This window comes from Pantherophis guttatus, chromosome 16, assembly GCF_059756535.1.
Source record: "Pantherophis guttatus breed Tessera chromosome 16, ASM5975653v1, whole genome shotgun sequence".
NCBI classification, from domain to species: domain Eukaryota; kingdom Metazoa; phylum Chordata; class Lepidosauria; order Squamata; family Colubridae; genus Pantherophis; species Pantherophis guttatus.
The window spans coordinates 2,870,874-2,891,235 of NC_142078.1; the positions used below are offsets into that span (position 1 = coordinate 2,870,874).

The 20,362-nt window shown below is 45.5% G+C and overlaps 2 protein-coding genes across 4 annotated transcripts; one reads left to right on the plus strand and one right to left on the minus strand.

The window, feature by feature from the left end:
* Positions 1 to 439: 439 nt before the first annotated feature.
* LOC148111733 (uncharacterized) lies at positions 440 to 6,360 on the minus strand. Of its 2 annotated transcripts, XM_087879851.1 has the most exons (3): positions 5,718 to 5,830; positions 5,005 to 5,471; positions 440 to 771 (listed from the first exon to the last, which is right to left on the minus strand). In XM_087879851.1, exons 1-3 carry the CDS (start codon positions 5,739 to 5,741, stop codon positions 765 to 767), a joined length of 498 nt encoding a protein of 165 aa, XP_087735977.1. In that variant the 5' UTR covers positions 5,742 to 5,830; the 3' UTR covers positions 440 to 764. The 2 variants fall into 2 exon arrangements, 1 of the variants encoding a protein (XP_087735977.1); XR_015730196.1 differs by lacking the exons at positions 440 to 771; positions 5,718 to 5,830 and adding an exon at positions 6,228 to 6,360 and having other exon boundaries at positions 4,261 to 5,471.
* A 36-nt stretch (positions 6,361 to 6,396) lies between these two features.
* LOC148111734 (uncharacterized) lies at positions 6,397 to 19,576 on the plus strand. Of its 2 annotated transcripts, none has more exons than XM_087879769.1 (2): positions 6,397 to 6,473; positions 13,415 to 19,576. In XM_087879769.1, the coding sequence occupies exon 2, from the start codon at positions 13,436 to 13,438 to the stop codon at positions 15,686 to 15,688; it is 2,253 nt and encodes a 750-aa protein (XP_087735895.1). In that variant the 5' UTR covers positions 6,397 to 6,473; positions 13,415 to 13,435; the 3' UTR covers positions 15,689 to 19,576. The 2 variants fall into 2 exon arrangements, with proteins under 2 accessions (XP_087735895.1, XP_087735894.1); XM_087879768.1 differs by having other exon boundaries at positions 6,456 to 6,764.
* Positions 19,577 to 20,362: the final 786 nt, after the last annotated feature.

The following is a 20,362-nucleotide window of genomic DNA, read 5'->3' on the forward strand; positions in this document are numbered from 1 at the left end:
GAAGTTTCATAGGGAACCTGCCATCTCTTAGGGAACTCTAAGGGCTTTATGACCTCGTCCATGCAGGCTAAACTGCCAGTTACTGTCAGTTGTCAGAGTGAAGATGCCTTCAAGAGGTTCGTCAGTCTTCAGAAGGGCTCCTGGACTCTGGGAAATCTTCCTTCTATTTGCAGCCAATTTATCAGAGTTGTATTGCAAGGACGAAAACGCTCATTTGGCCCCTTCTTAGGAAAGGGAAGCAGAGAGAAAATGAGAACACCCAGCCATTTTCCCTGTTACTTTTTATTGTTGGCTGATGGATTTAAATCATGTCTTCATCTCCAAATTCAGGCACCAAGTTTGGTGTGGAGCTGAAAAGAACTTGATGACCTGATTTGAGAGACTTCAAGAGAAGCAAAGGGGTTTCTTTGTCCACCTGAAAATACAGATCCTCAAATAATCCAAGCCAAGCAAAAACATTTATTAAGGGAGGGGGGTTCATGTTTTTAAGAGGGCACAGAAACAAATGGTGCACACATTCAGTGTCAGGAAACAAATGATGAAACAATATGAAGCAACCGCATCACACAGTCCGTTTAACTTGCTGTGAATTCACTTCCTTCCTTAGACTTTGCCTCGGTCTCCTCCTCTGCCCTAGGCCTTTTCTCAAGGGTTGGTCTTGCAGGAGGAGGGGGGGAGATGGGGGGAGGAGGCTTGTTGTGTAGGACATCCGTGAGCTGATGTTCAAAGTTATCCAGAGGAACCAACGTCCCGAGTTCAGGATACTAATCCCTACAGAGAGCAAAGGAGAGAAAACAATTCTTTATATCTAAAATTATTATTTCTATTCCTGGATCATTGTGGTTGGGAGAGCTTTTGCTCTGTGATGGGGAACTGTGAGAGGTAAAGTAGGGAATCGATCAGAGAGGTTTATAGAGAAGGAACGTCTCTTTTCTTCCCAAATTCAAGGCTGCCCAGAGACGGAGCGTAGGCCAAGCCCTTCATGAGCCTCAGAAAAGAACTCAGTCAACAATAGTGTGATAAAAGGATTTCTGGGACATTCTGCTCAGGGAAGGAATTCTCACTTTGCAAGTTGCTTAAAATAAGCACAATTTCTGGATTATGAATTCTGCCAAGCTTATAAATCACTTGTCAGTGATTTCTGTTCTCTGAAACAAACTCTGGATTATTAAGCTATCGGCATTAGTAAGGAAGCCAAGTTGCTTATATGAAACAAAATAAAACCCCAATTTTCTGGAATTTTTTTTTTTTTAATCCATATAACTCTGGTTCCTAACATGAAACACATCAGTTTCCTTCTTGTATCCTAGAAGCGTAAGAGCCACGTATTAAGCAGACTCTTAAGACTATTTTCAGGTGCTGGTTTCAAGCTAAACTTCAGCTGCCTTGACTCGCAACTAATTTTACTTCTGAACTGTTCCCACAAACTAAGTCCACCTTCAGCAGCTGAAGCATCAAACCCTAAAGAACCGAATGCTTAATTTTTCCATCTACGCCGGAGAAGATGGAATCAAGTTATCAGCAATCACGAAGTGGTGGTTACACCCCAAGCATTTCACTATCACGACTCCAGGATGAGAAGCCACCTTGGAAATAGTTTTTACAGATCGTGTCCTGCATTCCTGTAAGAGAAGCCAGGATCCTCTCGGGTGGTGCTCTGGGATATCCAAGGGCAGGAAATTTGGGACACGTACCCATTTATTTAGGTAGGACTCCTTTTATTAAACTTGGAGAGCAGCCCAACTGCTAATGACGCTGGGTGGCTTACAAAAGGAAAAAATAAAAGAGGAAAAAACTGGGCAAAACTCTTATTATATTAAAAATGAACCCCCCCCCCGTGGCTGAAGGAACAGCCTAACCCCCCTCCCACCAGCCTAGGAGCATGTATGGAAGGAGGGTCAAGAGCCTTATTTTCAAGGGAAGAATGAACCCAGGAGAGAAATTTCCAGGCGCATGGAAAGAACTGTGGGCAAAATGGAAATTGGTAAGTTTCCCCACAAGGTTCCAGTAGCAACCCCTGAATCTCAAGATCCAAGTGTTTCTTCTTCTACGAACATAGTAGATAACAGAAAAGCAACCTGAGATCCATTACTTAAGAACACGTACTTGTCATCCCCTCTTTTCTGCAGTGTATAAATATTTATTTATTTATTTATTTATTTATTATATTTCTATATCGCCTTTCTCCCGTAGGACTCAAGGCGGTGTACAGTCAAGAAAAATATAGATACACAAACATCATAAAATTGCTAAATTAAAATTATTATTATTTGGCCCAATTAAATTAAAAACCCAGAATTAGATAACATTTTAAAAATCATTCACATGTTTAGCCCCGCCTGTTGGAACATCAGGGTCTTGAGGGCACGGCAGAAAGCACGGAGATCGGGGATATTCCGTATCTCCGGGGGCACTTCACTCCAAAAGGCTGGAGCCCTCACAGAGAAGGCCCTCCCCCTCGGAGTCGCCAGTCGGCATCATTTGACTGATGGTACCCTGAGTAGTCCCTCCCTGTGAGAACGAACTGGTCGGTGGGAGGCTATTGGTGGCAAAAGACAGTCTCATAGGTACCCAGGTCCTAAGCCATGGAGTGCTTTAAAGGTGATAACTAACACCTTGAATCGCACCTGGAAGACCACTGGGAGCCAGTGCAGCTTGCGTAGGAGAGGTGTTACATGGGCGCAACGAGCTGCACCAATAATCACCCGCATGGCTACATTCTGGACCAGTTGGAGCCTCCGGGTGCTTTTCAAGGGGAGCCCCATGTAGAGAGCATTACAGTAGTCCATACGGGAGGTAACTAGGGCATGAGTGACCGTGCGCAAGGTGTCCCGATCCAGAAAGGGACGCAACTGGTGGATCAGGCGAACCTGATAAAAGGCACCCCTGGCCACGGCCGTCAAATGATCTTCTAAAGATAGCCGTGAATCCAGGAGGACACCCAAGTTGCAGATCCTCTCTGTGAGGAGCAAGATCTCATCCCCAATTGTCAGTGATGGTACCAGCTGACTATACCGGGACGCTGGAAGCCACAGCCACTCGGTCTTGGAGGGGTTGAGTCTGAGCTTATTTCTCCCCATCCAGATCCGCACAGCCTCCAGGCAACTGGACATCACAGCAAGGGCATCATTGGGGTGGTCTGGGGTGGAGATGTATAGCTGTGTGTCATCAGCATACTGATGAACACTCACCCCGAAACCACGGATGATCTCGCCTAGCGGTTTTACATAAATGTTGAACAGAAGGGGTGAGAGGACTGACCCTTGCGGCACCCCACAAATAAGGTGCCTCGAGGTCGTCCTCTGCCCCCCTGCCAACACAAACTGCGAACGGTCAGAGAGGAAGGAGGAGAACCACCGAAACACCGTGCCCCCTATTCCTAACCCAGCAGGCTGGCCTGGCCTAACTCTCCTCTTTTAAATTTTTAATTCGTTTGATTTTATAAATTCGGTGTTTTAATCTGTGTTTCGGCCAAAATATTTAATAATTGTAAGGGACTTTTAATATTTGTATTATCTGTATTTTATCTTGGCTGTTCACCGCCCTGAGTCCTTCGGGAGTAGGGCGGTATAGAAATTTGATTAATAAATAAATAAATAAATAAACCCCTCCAGCCGGTGCATTAAGATACCATGGTCAATGGTATCAAAAGCCACTGAGAGATCTAATAGGACCAGGATAGAGGAGCAACCTCTGTCCCGAGCCCTCCAGAGATCATGCACCAATGCGACCAATGCCGTTTCCGTGCTGTATCATGACCTGAAGCCCAACTGGAACGGATCCAGATAGACAACTTCATCCAGGTATCGGGGTAGTTTTCGTACCACCACATTTCTCAAATATACCTATTGGTCTGCAGGGGAGTCTCCCACTATTCTTTTTCAGGACAGCCACTGCGGTACATACCGTTCAATAAACACAGCAGTGAGCCTGGTGTCAGTGTTCCAAACTATGATTTCCCCAGCGCTGACATGAATGAGTGGGAAAGAGCCTGTTAGAAGTAGTAGCTTGACTTTTCACCCAGTTCTCCCCCCCACCCCCCACTCCGGCAGATAACGACACCTAGGTGATGAGAAGAGGGGGGAATTCCTGTGACTTGAAGTAACTGAAATGAAAGATGGACTTGGAAGATGGCCAATGAGACACTGAGATTTGAGGACCGGAAAGGGAGGGGTTTGGGATCAGAGGGTCAGTTTCGGCTGCAAATGAGTTCAGGACTAGATCGTTATTCTTCAATAAATAAGAGATTTCATCAAAGACTTTGTGTTTGAGAATGAAATTTATTTGAGATAACATCGGAACCTGACACCTGGATTATTTGCTTTCGGTTGTGCCTTTTGATTCACACTGGGCAAAACAGTGCACAATAGGACAATTCTTGGGACCAATATACCTCTATAGAATGCGTCCAAAATAGAGGACCCATATATTCCTTTGGGATCAAAATTTGGAAAGTTTTAGCACTGCAGTGCTCCTGTGCAGCTGCAGTGAAAGTTGGATAGTTTCAAACACTTACAGAAAGCTAATCGCCAGCTACCGGGAAACACTATGGGGAGGTATATAAGCCTAAATCCAATTGCTATTTTAGTGACACCGTATCCATCGCATGATTATATGAAATCTACCAGTGGGACAGCTTGCCTTCCAAAAATTGTAGGTGCTTTATCACTGGAGGCTTTTAAGAATAGACTGGACAGCCACTTCTTTCAAATTGCAGTGTCTCCTGTTTAAGCAGGGGGTTGGACTAGAAGACCTCCAAGGTCCCTTCCAGCTCTGATTCTCTATCCTGACGATAGTGAAAAAAAGGAGCAGCAGTGACACGATAGCACTGTTCCAATTCTTGAGGGGCTGCCACAAGGAAGAGGGGAGGGGTCAGCCTATTTTCCAAAGCACCAGAAGGGAAGACAAGAAATAATGGATGGAAAATAACCAGGGAGACAAGTAGCCTGGAATTCAGGAGAAATTTCCTGACAGTGAGAAAAATTAAGCAGTGGAACTGCTTGCCTAGAGAAGTTGTTGTGCTCAATCACTAAAGTCTTTTCAAAAGAGATTGGGCAACCATTTGTCTGAAACGGTAGAGGATTTCCTGCCTGAGCAGAGGGGTGTGAATCAAAATCAAATTCGTATTTCTTCTCTCCTGTGTGGATGCTGATATGCCTTTGAAGATGTCCATTTCTTGTGAAGAATGTTTCACATTCCGGGCACTGATATTCCTTTGCTTCCTCCTGGATCCTTCGGAGCTTTCGGGGACTTCCGAAGAAGCCTCCACCCTCCAGGCCCGTCTCCTCTTTCCCGCATCGCCCTCCAGGCAGCGGCCTTTCCCAGGCTCCCCCTGGGCTCATCCCTCCTGCAGTCCCAGAACCCCCCGGCCTTTCCCCGCTGTCACCAGGCAGAGCTGCTCTGCGGGGCCCGCTCTCCTCCTCCTCTCGGGCGACGCTTCCTTCCTTCCTCTGCCGGGCTCCTCCATCCTCCTGCAGGAGAGAAAGAAAGGTGGGTCACGGCTCCATGCCCTTCCCCGCACGGGAACAGAATAGAATAAGAGTCGGAAGGGATCTTGGAGGTCTCCTTGATTAGTTTCCACTCATTGCTTCTTGTCCTGCCCCCCTCAGGTGCTTTGGAGAATAGCTTGGCCCCCTCTTCTTTGTGGCAGCCCCTGAGATATCGGAAGACTCCTATCCTGTCTCCCCTCGTCCTTCTTTTCATCAGACTAGACATACCCAGTTCCTGCAACCGTTCATCATACGTTTTAGCCGCCAGTCCCCTCATCCTCTCTGTTGCTCTTCTCTGCACTCTTTCTAGAGTCTCCACATCTTTTTTACATCATGGCGACCAAAACTGGATCCATTATTCCAAGTGTGGCCTTTCCAAGGCCTCATAAAGTGGTATCAACACTTTGCGTGATCTTGATTCTCTCCCTCTGTTGATGCAGCCCAGAACTGTGTTGGCCTTTTTGGCAGCTGCTGCACACGGCTGGCTCCTATTTCAGCGACTGTCCACTAGGACTCCAAGATCCCCCTCAGAGTCACCACTGTTGAGTGAGCTGCCACCTATACTCTCCCTGAGCATTTTGTTTTCCTTGCCTAAATGTGGAACCTCCTTTTTTTCTTTCAACCTTCAATTTCATTTTCTTAGATGGCGCCTAATCCTCCCCGGGGGGGGGGGGCAGCTCTTGCGGACCCGAAAGAGACCCTCCCAGACTGCGACTCCCAGCATCCCCTGCGCCAAACCTCCATCATCCGGGCTCCTCTTATCGCCGATACAGGGAGTTCCTTCCTTGCCCGTTTGGTTTCCGGAAGTGGAGGTTTCGCGCCCTTTTTGCCAGAGGCTCCTCCTCTTCCTTTGGAGGGACCGCCCCCCAGGAGTCTTCCTGCCTATCGCCGCCCTCCGCAGGGCAACCAATCAGCGTCCACCTTTCTTCAAAGAACCAGAGTGCGCCTGCGCGTTGCCCAGGGTTGTTCTGGTTCCACGTGGAGGTGGGCCGCTTAAATTTTGGGGTCCGTTCAGCTTTCCCCCCTCCCGGCATCCAGGCAAGCGGAGGTTGGGGGGCCCTTCTGCGGCTGCGACTTTCCCCCCCCCACACCATCGGAGGTCTATCCATAAGCGAGGGGCGGGGGAGGGGGGCACCCTTCCTTTGGAGGGACCGCCCCAAGGAGTCCTCCAGCCAATCGCCGCCGTCCCCCAGAGCGACCAATCGGCGTCCTCCATTTTCAGTCACCGAGAGTGCGCCTGCGCGGTGCCGACTCACTTTCTGTTCTCGTGCGGAGGTGAGGCTGGGGGGGGGGATTTTCCCTTTGATCTTTGGGGTCCCTCTTCTCCCCCTCCGCCCCCTCCCCCCCGCATTCAGGCAGGCCGAGGTTGGGGGGCCCCAACCGGGGTCTCTCCCTAGGCAAGGCGGGGGGGTGGAAATATGGGGGGGGCACCCAGGCAGGCGGGGCTGAGGGGTCTCCCCTTCCTCCTGGGGGGCTCCAGCCAGGCTCCTCCGTGGCCTCCAAGCAGCGACACCCCCCCTCAAGCTCCCCCCCCAAAAGACCCCTTTGCAAATCTGCAGGAGGGGGAGAAATCCCCCCAGGACACCCCCCCCCATTAATATGTGGGCCTCTCAGCCTTTGCTGACCCCCCTCAAAGGTAAACCTTTCCCTCCGTTGCCCTCTGGAGGTTGGGGGCCCCCCCGGGTCTCTGGCTTTCCCCCCCATCCAGGGCCCCTCCCTGGGGAAGGTGGGGGGTGGAGATCTAGTAGAGGGACGCTCAGGCAGGCGAGAGCTAAAGGGGCCGCAATTTGACATCCTTTTAATGTTCTTCTTGTTTTGCACCAAAGACCTGAGGGGATCTGATGCTGGAGCCCAGTGAGCTTCTCAAGCTGTTTTTAGGTGTATGTAGGAAGTTCCCTTCTCAGCTAACAGAATAAGAACAACCGAGCTGGAAGGGACCTTGGAGGTCTTCTAGTCTGACCCCCTGCTCATGCAGGAGGCCTCATCCCAAAGGTGCTTTTTCAAGAGGCAACTGGGCTTCATTTTTCCTTGAAGACGTTTCACTTCTCATCCAAGAAACTTCTTCAGTTCTTCAGTACCAAAGAAGCTTCTGGGATGAGAAGCGAAACTCCTTCAAAAGAAAAAAACCAGAAAGTCCAGCTGCCTCTTGAGCAAAGCACCTGTGGGATAACCCTGACCTGGATGATGGAGAATCTCTACAGACTTTGAGCGATGCAATTTGGGCTGAACCCCCTTTGCATGGTGTGGGAGCAGGAATGGATTTCCAGAGGGGAAAATTGCAGACTGCAAGAACCATTCGCACCACTCGGGTGACCCTGAGGACACAGATAAACCTCCAGGGGCTTCAGCCACCCTCTCAAAGTTTGGGGATTGAGTGGAACTGCAAGATGGAAACAGTTGTGGGCAGCTGGACAGCTTTTCTCCCAAAATGGGTTAGTTTTGCAGATTTGTTGCAGGAAAATTTTTGACCTCTGTGGGTTCCAATTTGGGGGCTATTTTGGATTATTTTTAAAGCACTGTAGAGATAGTCCTTGACCTACAACTATTTGCTTAATGACTTAGTGAAGTTATAGCAGCACTGAAAAAAAGTGGCCTTGACCAGTTTTCACACTTACGACTGTTTCAGCATCCATGTGGTCAAAATCCAGGCGTTTAGCCACTGGCATGTATTTATGACGGCTGCGCTGTCCTAGGGTCACGTCATCAGTATTGGTAACCTTCCCAGCTGGTGTCCCACAAAGTCATTGGAGGATTCACATAACAACTCCACAACTCACTTCACCACTGTAGGATATGAGCTGCCAATTATGTCAAATAATAGGGTGCAGCAACTCACGAACAGAAATTTTTGTCTCAATTCTGATTGGAGATCTAGTTAGTACTACCTGTACAGTTTGGGGGCAATATATCCAACCGTCATGAACAATAACCGCAAAATACATCCCAGAGACAGTAAGAGGATTAAGTCAGCCAGGCCCTCTCCCCCAGCTGCCTTGCCAGCCCCTCCACAGACCCCACACACAGATACACACACCTACACGGATTCATCTTCTCCTTTCTCATCCCTCCTCCTACACATCAACACCCAAAGTATGAAGAAGAAACAGAGGGAACCTGACGTCCCAGAACACGAGAGCAAAGATGAGATTGCTGCCGTTACTGAAACATGGTGGGATGAAACTCAGGAGAATTTAAATTTTTCAAAACGCCTAATAAAAAGAGGTGGAGGTGGAGTTGCACTTAAACTAAGGTGACCAGATTTTAAAATTGGTAAAGAGTGACACCATTGTGGGCGTGACTTATTTTGTGGGCATGGTTTGGAGGTCATGTGACTGGGTGGGCGTGGCTAGCTGGTCATGTGACCGGGTGGCCATGGCTATGTGTATAGGGACTACTCAGAGGGCTGAAAAAACTCATTTCTGACAGGTCCTCGCACTTTTGACTGGTCCTCACACTTGTGACCATCCTCACATTTATGCCCGTGCAGCATTCTTAACAACCATGTAACTCATTTCACAACTGCTTCTCTTCACCATGGTGATAAGATAGGGCAAAAAAAGTAAAATGTGAGGACAGTCTTAAGTTTGAGGACTGGTCAAAAGTGCGAGGACCAGTCAAAAATAACTTTTTCAGCCCTCTGAGTAGTCCATGTGCACAAAAGGACTACCCATAGGGCTGAAAAAAGTGATTTCTGACAGGTCCTCGCACTTTTGACCAGTCTTCGCAGTTATGACTGGTCATCATTTATGCCCGTGCAGCATTCTTAACAACTGTGTCACTCATTTCACAACTGCTTCTCTTCACCATGGTGACAAGATAGGGCAAAAATGTAAAATGTGAGGACAGTCGTAAGTTCGAGGACTGGTCAAAAGTGTGAGGACCAGTCAGAAATAAGTTTTTCAGCCCTCTGAGTAGTCCATATGCATAAAAGGATACAGCAATAGAGAGGATGAAGGAAGGAAAGGGAAATTAGAGTAGGAGTGAGGGTAAGAGAGGGAGGAAGAGAGGAGGAGAAGGAGAAAGGAAGAAGTAGGGAGGAGAAGAAGAAGGAGAGGAAGAGAAAGTAAGAAGGAAAGGAAAGAGAGAGGTGGTAGGTTTGAGGAGAAAGATTGCTGTACAATAAAAAAGATGAAAGGGAAGAAAGCCAACCCCAAACAAATATTAAGATATTAAGATAAAGAATGAATTGTTAAACTTTAAAGAATAAAAGAGAACAAATATGAATGAATAGCAATAATTAGAAACACACATACGAACATACAATGTATTTTCTTTGAACAGAATATTTGGCTGGTTCACAAATTTAAACAGTGTTTAGTCATTTCAATTAAATTTACAATTTCTATATTTCCTTTTTGCCATATTTATTCCTCATCTATTTTTTTTAAAAAACAACATTACCCTTCATCCTCATCTCTAATCTTAATCAAATTCAATTTTTCCCTTCTATTCTATATTATACCCCTTCCCATTGTCATTATTTTTATATCCATCCTCACATTGGTTAATTATGTAATTATGTAATACAGTTGTTTAATACAAATTCAACATTTTAATATAAATCAATTAGTTATATAACTATCCTTTTTGTATATCAATATGAACATGAATATTCCAATTATTTCCATGCATTCCAATTTCTTACAAATCAATTAATTATATTTACCAATAATAATGAACCAAATAATTTCCCCCATATATTCCTCCAAACCACAACTTAACCATTTCTGCTTTCAACACAATATACAATTAATAGTATCACAATTATTACAATTCCCTAGTTAAATAGAGCTTTTTTCTTTTGTTTTTTAAAATCTTGAACTCTCCTCCTAAATTTCCCATTGTTTGCAGTTTTGCACCTACCTTTTTTGGTGAGGAAAAAGAAAAAGAAATCTCTCTCTGCCTCATTTTGTCACCTTGCAGCAAAGACCCTGCTTTCGCTTTTTCAGCATAGCTAGGGGAAAAAAAATCTGCTCCAGGAACTCTTTACACTGATCACCTGTAGGGTGGCCCTTTGAAGCCCAGCGGCAAGAGTTTAAAGAGTTTTTTTCCCTCTAGCCATCAGCTGGGACTCGGGAGGCAGCCGGGACTAAGGAGGCAGAATGAAAAATCAGGACTTTTTTAAAACGCCGCGGATCGCGGGACAAATTGCTAAAAATCGGGACTGTCCCGCCAAAAGCGGGACGTCTGATCACCTTAACTTAAACAGCTGCACCTTTGTAGAAATGCAAAAAGTAAAAAATGAAGAAAACCTCCTTGAATGCATTTGGGTTAAAATGAAAGGAAAACGGAATGAGGTTGCCAGAGGTGTATACGACGGACTGCCCAATCGGAGGAACTAGATCAGGGGCGTCAAACTGAAGGGTGCTTGGATCTGGCCCATGGGGAACAGATCGGACTGGCCCACAATGCCTCTGCCAGCGAAAACAGAGCTCGGGAGAGAAGCGTGTAGCCCTACCAGGCCCCGTTTTCAGCTGCAATGGCCGCCTGCACTCCTCCGCCAGCGAAAATGTATCCTCCACCCCCCCCAGCTCCATTTTCACGGGCAGAGGATTAGGAAAACAAACTAAAAGCAAAAGAAATGTTTCTCCTTTTGCATTTGAGCATCCAAGAAGGGACAGGAAAGAGGAAAGGCAAAGAAGGAAAGACGAGAAGGGAGGAAGGAAGGAAAAAGAAGGAAAGAGGGAAGGAAAAAGAAGAAAAGGGAAGGGAGGGCAGGAGGAAGGAAGGAAGGTTATGAGGGAGGGAGGATGTGAGAGAAGTCCTGTCCTAGCACTTGGCCACCACAGGTGCCCACAAGAAGAGTGAAGATGAGCTGGCCATGCCTACCCAGGGACCCCCCTCCCCAGGTCAAACATAACCCTGATGCAGCCCTGAAGGAAATAAGAGTTTGACACCACTGAGCTAGATGCACCTTTTGCTAAACATTTAGCTGATGAACAGAAAGCAGAGGAATGGGGGACTTTCCCTATCCTGGCAACTGGGGAACACCCAGTCTCTGCACCTAGTGGGAGGACCAAACAGGTCCCCAATGAGTCTTCTTCATTTAAAACGTTCTCGTAACTGCCCATCTTTCTGTCAACTCTATGCAGCTCCCAAAAGGGTGTTTTTAAAAGTATCCAACACATTAAAACATAAAAGAAAAACCATCAAAGAAAAACCTGGTGCCAATCCATGCCACCTTCTCCTTGTCTGACCTCCCAGCACCTGGGGAAAAGCCAGGTGTTTAAAGGCTAAAAGGGTGGGAGATTTTTAAGAATATGGCTCATATTCTTAAAAATAAAGGCCTTTTCTGTGGGGGCACCTGTCCTCTGGAATCAGGTGCCCCCAGAGATACGAAGAAACCTAGACCTCAGTGCCTTCCGCCGTGCCCTTAAGACCTTTCTTTTTCAGCAAGCCGGGCTGGCTTAACACATTTTTTAAAATGTTTTTAATGGGTTTGTTACTGTTTTTTAACTTTGGGGCCAAACGTATTTAACTGTATTTTAATGTTTGTATTTATGTTTTTACTTTGGCTGTGCACCGCGCTGAGTCCTTCGGGAAAAGGGCGGTATATAAATTTGATAATCATATACATACATACATACATACATACATACATACATACATACATACATATATATATATATCAATCACACAAAGGTTCGTTGGCCTTAGAGAATCCCTTTAGCAGTTTCTGCTGGAAGAGAAGGGGACCATTCAGGGAATCCAACTGACAGCTTCAGATGCTTGGGGATGGTCGTAATAGGTCCCCACATTTGGGAAATCCACATAGATTATATCAAACAATGGCAGGGAGAAGCTCCTTTGCACCCCCAACAATGAAGGCCAAATGAGCCCTAGATTCAGCCACAACACACTTGCTTCAATTAGGCTCTGAATGGGATGACCATTTAAAGGCAATTTATTAAGAGTATTGTAACAACGAGATTTCGCTCAATGAAAAGAGGGAATCCAGGACACAGAATCAGGTTTCATTTTATACTCCACAACAGTAGAAAAAGTAAAAAGTTGATTGCATGGAAAAAATCAGGGTCGATAAAAATCAATTTTAAAATATGAAAATCAGTTTTTTTAAAACTTAAATCATTTTTTTTATTTTTATCAAATTTATTTTAATAAAATGCTTTTGGAGTAAAAATCTATTTAAAGATAATTTTCTATCAACAATGGCAGGGAGAAGCTCTTTAACACCCACAACAATAAAGTTCAAATTAGCAATAGATTCAGCCACAGCACAATTGCTCCAATGAGGATCTGAGTGGGATGAGCATTTAAAGGCAATTTATTAGAATATTGTAGCAAAGAGATTTCCCTCAATGAAAAGAGGGAATCCAGGACACAAAGAGCGGCTGATTCAAACTCAGGGTCTCCAAAGGTCCCAGAACAGACCCCAACTGGCTGCCCTTCATGGGCTGATATGAATGCCCCCCCATCCCACCTACGCCCCGGACCGTAAAAACCCGCAGCACTGCGCAGGCGCCATCTGCCTTGTTGCAGGAAGAAGGATGCTGATTGGTTACGCTTGGAATGTCGGCAATGGGCAAATGGACTCCGAGGGGCGGATCCTCCAAAGGAAAAGGCGGAATTAGTGGAGAGAAAAGGGCGTGAAGCCACCACTTCCCGAAACAAAGCGGGAAACGAGGGAAGCGGCCTGAATCGGTGACAGAGGAGGCCGTTTGATGCAGATTTAGCGCAGGGGATGCTGGGAATTGAAGTCCGGGAGGCTCTTTCCGGAGGCCTGGGAGCACGAGGCCTAGTCTGGGGGCGGCCGAGTGGCCGGGGAGGGAGACAGGATGTTGGGAAGGAGGCTGTGTCCACCTGGAGACTGCCCGGGAGGCCCGTGGGAGGCGGGGGCTTGGGCCTGGGCTTCCCCTGTGGGGAAGGGGACGCAGCCATGACCCTCTTCTCTTTCGCCCCTGCAGGAGGACGGAGGATTGCGGGGGATGCAGGAAAGAGGCGCCGCCCGAGAGGAGGAGGAGGAGAGCGGGCCCCATGGAGCAGCCCTGCCCGGTCCCGGCGTGGCTTCCCTGGCAGACGGAGGGGAAAGGCCGGGGGGCTCCGGGGCTGCAGGAGGGAGGAGCCCAGGGGGAGCCCGGGAAAGGCAGCTGCCTGGAGGGCGATGCGGGGAGGAGGAAACAGACGGAGACCCCGAGATGGGCCTGGAGGGCGGAGGCTCCTTCGGAAGACCCCGAAAGCCCCGAAGGATCCAGGAGGAAGGAAGAAACTATCAGTGCCCAGAATATGGAAAAACCTTCAAAAGTAATGGAAATCTTCACAGCCACTTAAGGATCCACGCAAGAAAGAATCCATTTAAATGTCTGGAGTGTGGAAAAAGCTTCAAAAGTAATGGAAATCTTCAAAGGCATCTAACGATCCATTCAAGAGAGAAGAAATACGAATGCCCGGAATGTGAAAAATGCTTCAAAACAAATGGATATTTTGAAAACCATCTAAAAAACCACTCAGTTGGAAACCGATATCAATGCCTTGAGTGTGGAAAGACGTTCAATCGGAGATCAAATCTTGATCAACATCAAAGGATCCACTCCGGAGAGAAGCCATACGAATGCCTTGAGTGTGGAAAGAGATTCAGTCAGAGGGGAAACCTTTATAAACATCAAAGGATCCACTCAGGAGAGGAATCCAATAAGTGCCTGGAGGGTGGAGGGATCGACAGGAGAGGAAAGAGGCACAAATGCCCCGAATGTGAAAAATCCTTCCAAAAAAACGGAGATCTTCAAAGGCATCTAACCATCCACACAGGAGAAAAGAAATATCAGTGCCCGGAATGTGAAAAATCTTTCAAAAGAAACGACCATCTTGAAAGCCATCTAAGAATCCACTCAGGAGAGAAACTGAATAAATGCCTGGAGTGTGGAATGAGCTTCAGTCATAGGAGCAGCCTTTATAGACATCAGAGGATCCATTCCGGAGAAAAACGTTATAAGTGTTTGGAATGTGGAAAGAACTTCAGTCATAGCAGCAGCCTTTATACACATCAAAGGATCCATTCGGGGGGGGAACCATATAAATGCCTGGAATGTGGAAAGAGTTTTGGATATAAGAGAAGCCTTAATAGGCATCAAAGAACCCATTCGTTAGAGGAACCAGATAAAGTCCTGATGTATGAAAAGACATTCAATCACAGTGGAAACTTTTATAAACATCAGAGGATCCACACAGGAGAGAAACCTTATAAGTGCCTAGAATGTGGAAAGAGCTTCAGTCAGTTGGCAAACCTTTCTAGACATCAGAGGAGCCACACAGGAGAGAAACCTAATAAGTGCCTAGAATGTGGAAAGAGCTTTGGTGATAGGAGCGCCCTTTATAAACATCAAAGAATCCATTCTGGAGAGAAACTGAAGAAATGCCTGAAGGGCGGAGAGTCCTTTGGAAGACCTGGAGATCCCCAAAGGATCCAGGAGGGAGGAAAGAAACATCAGTGCCTGGAATGTGAAAAATCCTTCAGAACAAACTACAATCTTCAAAGCCACCTAAGAATCCACACAGGAGAAAAACCTCATAAATGCCTGGAGTGTGGAAAGAGCTTTGGTCATATAAGCAACCTTTATAAACATCAAAGAATCCACACAGGAGAAAAACCACATAAATGCCTGGAGTGTGGAAAGAGCTTTGGTCGTAGAAGCATCCTTTATAAACATCAAAGGATCCACACAGGAGAAAAACCTCATAAATGCCGGGTTTGTGGAAAGAGTTTTAGATACAAGAGAAGCCTTAATAGGCATCAAAGAACCCATTCATTAGAGGAACCAGATAAAGTCCTGATGTATGAAAAGACATTCAATCACAGTGGAAACCTTTATAAACATCAAAGGATCCACACAGAAGAAAAACCTCATAAATGCCTGGAGTGTGGAAAGAGCTTTGGTGATAGGAGCACCCTTTCTAGACATCAGAGGATCCACACAGGAGAGAAACCTTATAAGTGCCTAGAATGTGGAAAGAGCTTCAGTCAGTTGGCAAACCTTTCTAGACATCAGAGGATCCACACAGGAGAGAAACCTAATAAGTGCCTAGAATGTGGAAAGAGCTTCAGTCAGTTGGCAAACCTTTCTAGACATCAGAGGAGCCACACAGGAGAAAAACCTCATAAATGCCTGGAGTGTGGAAAGAGCTTTGGTGATAGGAGCAGCCTTTACAGACATCAGAGGATCCATGCCGGAGAAAAACATTAAAAGTGCCTAGAATGTGGAAAGAGCTTCAATCAGAGGGGTTCTCTGTATAGACATCAAATGCTTCACACAAGAGTAAAACCATATCAGTGACTGGACTATGGAAAGTTTCTGGGAGAGCGGAAGTCTTTATAAGTATCAACGAATCAACATGGGAGAATAACCAGATAGTTAGTACTCGACTTACAGCACTTCATTTAGTGACTGTTCAAAGTTACAATGGCACTGAAAAGAGTGACATACGCTCTTTTTCACACTAATGTCACATGATCAAAATTCAGACGCTTATAAATTGACTCCTTTTTATGACGGCAGTGTTCCAGGTCTCGTCACCTTTTGTGACCTTCCTACAAGAAAAGTCAATGGGAAAACCAGATTCAACTTTATATAACTGGCAAGAAAGGTAATAAAATCCAATTTTATTGGATTTTATATCCCTGCCTGATCCCTGTCCAAGGGCTGTAGTTGAGGGCTGCTCTGACACAGGATCCAGCCCTCCCTCCGCCTGGCCTAAAGCCAGTGCTGCTGTGCTGCCTGCCCCAAGAGGAGATCAACCCTGCTGGTAATTCAATCAAGTTCAAAATTTGAGGAGAAAATTTCGCTCTCTCTTTCTGTCCTTAAACTTGGCACCATCGAACAATATGGTGTCAGGAAAAGGTGCCTCACCTAAGCAGAAATAATGGGGGGAGCTTACCCGGGATGATGGAACAAAACACCGAACAGCAGGGCAACCCAAAGGGAATGCGATGGGAAGTTCACCCAGAACTACGTTAATGAGTGGTGCTTCCTGTAAGGCTCGCCTCTCCTTCCAATTTAAGAAAGTGAGAACTCTTGAAAGGTGGTTGTTCAAAAGGATTCTTTTATTAAGCAGAAGTGAGAGCCATCCAGGTAAAGCAAGATCTGAATACCCTTAGGCAAGGCAGTAGGATTAAAGTGGTAGAGACCCCTCCCTTTAAGTCAGAATGCAGATGTAAGCCAATATACAAGTGTGAAGATGTTTTCTTTACTAGTTTCTCTGAGAACCCGAACAAACATATATTCACACCATTATCCTTTAAAGTGAAAAAACCCACATGGCTATCCTAAAAATCCCTGCAGGTAAAGGAGATCTCAGGGCTCTTTGGCGCCAGGATATAGGTTGTAAAATCTCTGTTGACACCGGCAATGCTAGGGAATCGAATCCAAGTGTCCCCCCTCCTCCGATTGAATGGCAGTATCACTTTTAGGGATATGACACTTCCCTTAAGAGATTGCAGTCTACATCCAAAGAGCTTTGCCTTTTGTGCTAAATGGGCAGCTTGAGTGATTGGTTTGTTCACCTCCTACAGATATTTGCCTGGCATTGGTGCACATAGAACATTGATTCTCACATACCAGATGAAGAGCCTTGGTTAAGAAGAGGAAAACAAGCAATCTTAAACTTAAAAAAGAGGTGTAACATGCCATGTTAAAAGGACTAAATATGCCATTTTAAATTAGTGATGAAGCCTAAAATATGAAGCAAACTTGCGTTTAACTTCCGTTAAACTTGCTGTGAATTCACTTCCTTCCTTAGCCTTTGCCTCAGTCTCCTCCTCCTCTGCTCTAGGCCTTTTCTCAGGGGTGGTTCTTGCAGGAGGAGGGGGGGAGATGGGGGGGAGGAGGCTTGTGTAGGACATCTGTGACCTGATGTTCAAAGTTATCCAGAGGAACCAACGTCCCGAGTTCAGGATACTAATCCCTACAGAGAGCAAAGGAGAGAGAGCAATTCTTTATATCTAAAATTATTATTTCTATTCCTGGATCATTGTGGTTGGGAGAGCTTTTGCTCTGTGATGGGGAACTGTGAGAGGTAAAGTAGGGAATCGACCAGAGAGGTTTATAGAGAAGGAACGTCTCTTCTCTTCCCAAATTCAAGGCTGCCCAGAGATGGAGCATAGGCCAAGCCCTTCATGAGCCTCAGAAAAGAACTCAGTCAACAATAATGTGATAAAAGGATTTCTAGGGCATTCTGCTCAGGGAAGGAATTCTCACTTTACATTGCTCAAAATAAGCACAATTTGTGGATTATGAATTCTGCCAAGCTTATAAATCACTTGTCAGTGATTTCTGTTCTCTGAAACAAACTCTGGATTATTAAGATATCGGCATTAGTAAGGAGGCCAAGTTGCTTATATGAAACAAAATAAAACCCCAATTTTCTGGATTTTTTTTTTTTAATCCATCAAACTCTGGTTCCTAACATGAAACACACCACTTTCCTTCTTCTATCCTAGAAGTGTAAGAACCACCTATTAAGCAGACTCTTAAGACTATTTTCATGTGCTGGTTTCAGGCTAAACTTCAGCTGCCTTGACTCGCAACTAATTTTACTTCTGAACAGTTCCCACAAACTAAGTCCAGTGTCAGCAGCTGAAGCCTCAAACCCTAAAGAACCGAATGCTTACATTTTCCCATCTACGCCGGAGAAGATGGAATCCAGTTATCAGCAATCACGTAGTGGTGGTTACACCCCAAGCTTTTCACTATCACGACTCCAGGATGAGAAGCCACCTTGGAAATAGTTTTACAGATCGTGTCATGCATAGCTGAAAGAGAAGCCAGGATCCTCTCGGGTGGTGCTCTGGGATATCCAAGGGCAGGAAATTTGAGACACGTACCCAGTTATTTAGGTAGGACTCCTTCTATTAAACTTGGAGAGCAGCCCAACTGCTAATGACGCTGGGTGGCTTACAAAAGGGAAAAATAAAACAGGAAGAAACACGTACACCTGGGCAAAACTCTTATTATATTAAAAATGAAGCCCCCCTGTGGCTGAAGGAACAGCCTAAGCCCCCTCCCACCAGTCTAGGAGCATGTATGGAAGGAGGGTCAAGAGCCTTATTTTCAAGGGAAGAATGAACCCAGGAGAGAAATTTCCAGGTGCATGGAAAGAACTGTGGGCAAAATGGAAATTGGTAAGTTTCCCCACAAGGTTCCAGTAGCAACCCCTGAATCTCAAGATCCAAATGTTTCTTCTAAAATCATAGTCGTCTGTAGATAACAGAAAAGCAACCTGAGATTTATTACTTAAGAACACGTACTCATCACCTTCGCTGATATTTTCCCCTCTTTTCTGCAGTGTATAAATATACCTATTGGTCTGCAGCAGAGTCTCCCACTATTCTTTTGCAGGACAGCCACTGTGGTACATACCGTTCAATAAACACAGCAGTGAGCCTGGATTGGGACCAATATACCTCTATAGAATGCGTCCAAAATAGAGGACCCATATATTCCTTTGGGATCGAAATTTGGAAAGTTGTGCCTGTTTTAGTGCTGCAGTGCTCCTGTGCAGCTGCGGTGAAATTACGATAGTTTCCAACACTTACAGAAAGCTTCTCGCCAGCTACTGGGAAACACTATGGGGAGGTATATAAGCCTAAATATAGTTGCTCTTTTAGTGACACCATATCCATCACATGATTATATGAAATCTACCAGTGGAACAGCTTGCCTTCCAAAAATTGTAGGTGCTTTATCACTGGAGGCTTTTAAGAATAGACTGTGGACAGCCACTTCTTTCAAATTGCAGTATTCTCCTGTTTTAGCAGGGGGTTGGACTAGAAGACCTCCAAAGTCCCTTCTGTTATCATTTTTGTGTTTTTTTACATGTACATTGAGAGCTTCTGCACCGGAGACAAATTCCACATTTGGCTAAACAAATTATTCAATTCAATTCCTCAGACATACATCGTAACTAAACGTCTTTCCATGCTCAGCCACATTTGTAGTTTTCCCCCCATGTGGATCCTTTGATGTTAATGAAGGTCTCCATCCTCGGTAAAGCTGTTTCCACACTCAAGGCATTTATATGGTTTTTCTCTTCTGTGGATTTTTTTATGTGAATAAAGGTTTCTCTTTGAAGACAAACTCTGGCCACAGTCCAGGCATTTATGTGGTTTCTCTCCTGTGTGGAATCTTTGATGTGTATAAAGGTTTCCTCTGTGATTGAATGTCTTTCCATACATCAGGGATTTATCTGGTTCCTCTAATGAATGGATTCTTTGATGTGTATGAACATGTTCGCTCCTATTGAAGCTCTTTCCACATTCCAGGCATTTATGAGGTTTCTCTCTTGTGTGGATTCTTTGAGGTGTATAAAGGTCTCCCCTCTGACTGAAGCTCTTTCCACATTCCAGGCATTTATATGGTTTTTCTCCTGAGTGGATTCTTTGATGTTTATAAAGGTTTCCCCTCCTATTGAAGCTATTCCCACACTCCAGGCATTTATAAGGTTTCTCTCCTGAGTGAATCATTTGATGTTGATTGAGGTATCCAATCAACATTTTTAGATTCTTAGATGGTTTACAAGATGTCCATTTCTTTTGAAAGATTTTTCACATTCTGGGCATTCAAATTTCTTTTCTCCCAAGTGGATCCTTACATGCCTTTGAAAATGTCCATTTGTTTTTAAGGATTTCTCACATTCCAGGCACTGATAACTTTTTTTTCTCTCTCCTGGATTCTTTGGAGATTCCTGAGTCTTCCAAAGGACTCTCCTCCCTCCGGGCATTTATTCAGTTTCTCTCTCCAGTGGGCCCTTTCATGTCTATAAAGGTTTCCCAAATGCCTGAAGCTCTTTCCACACTCCAGGCATTTATGACGTTTCTCTCCGGAATGGATTTTTAGATGGCTTTGAAGAAGGCCATTTGTTCT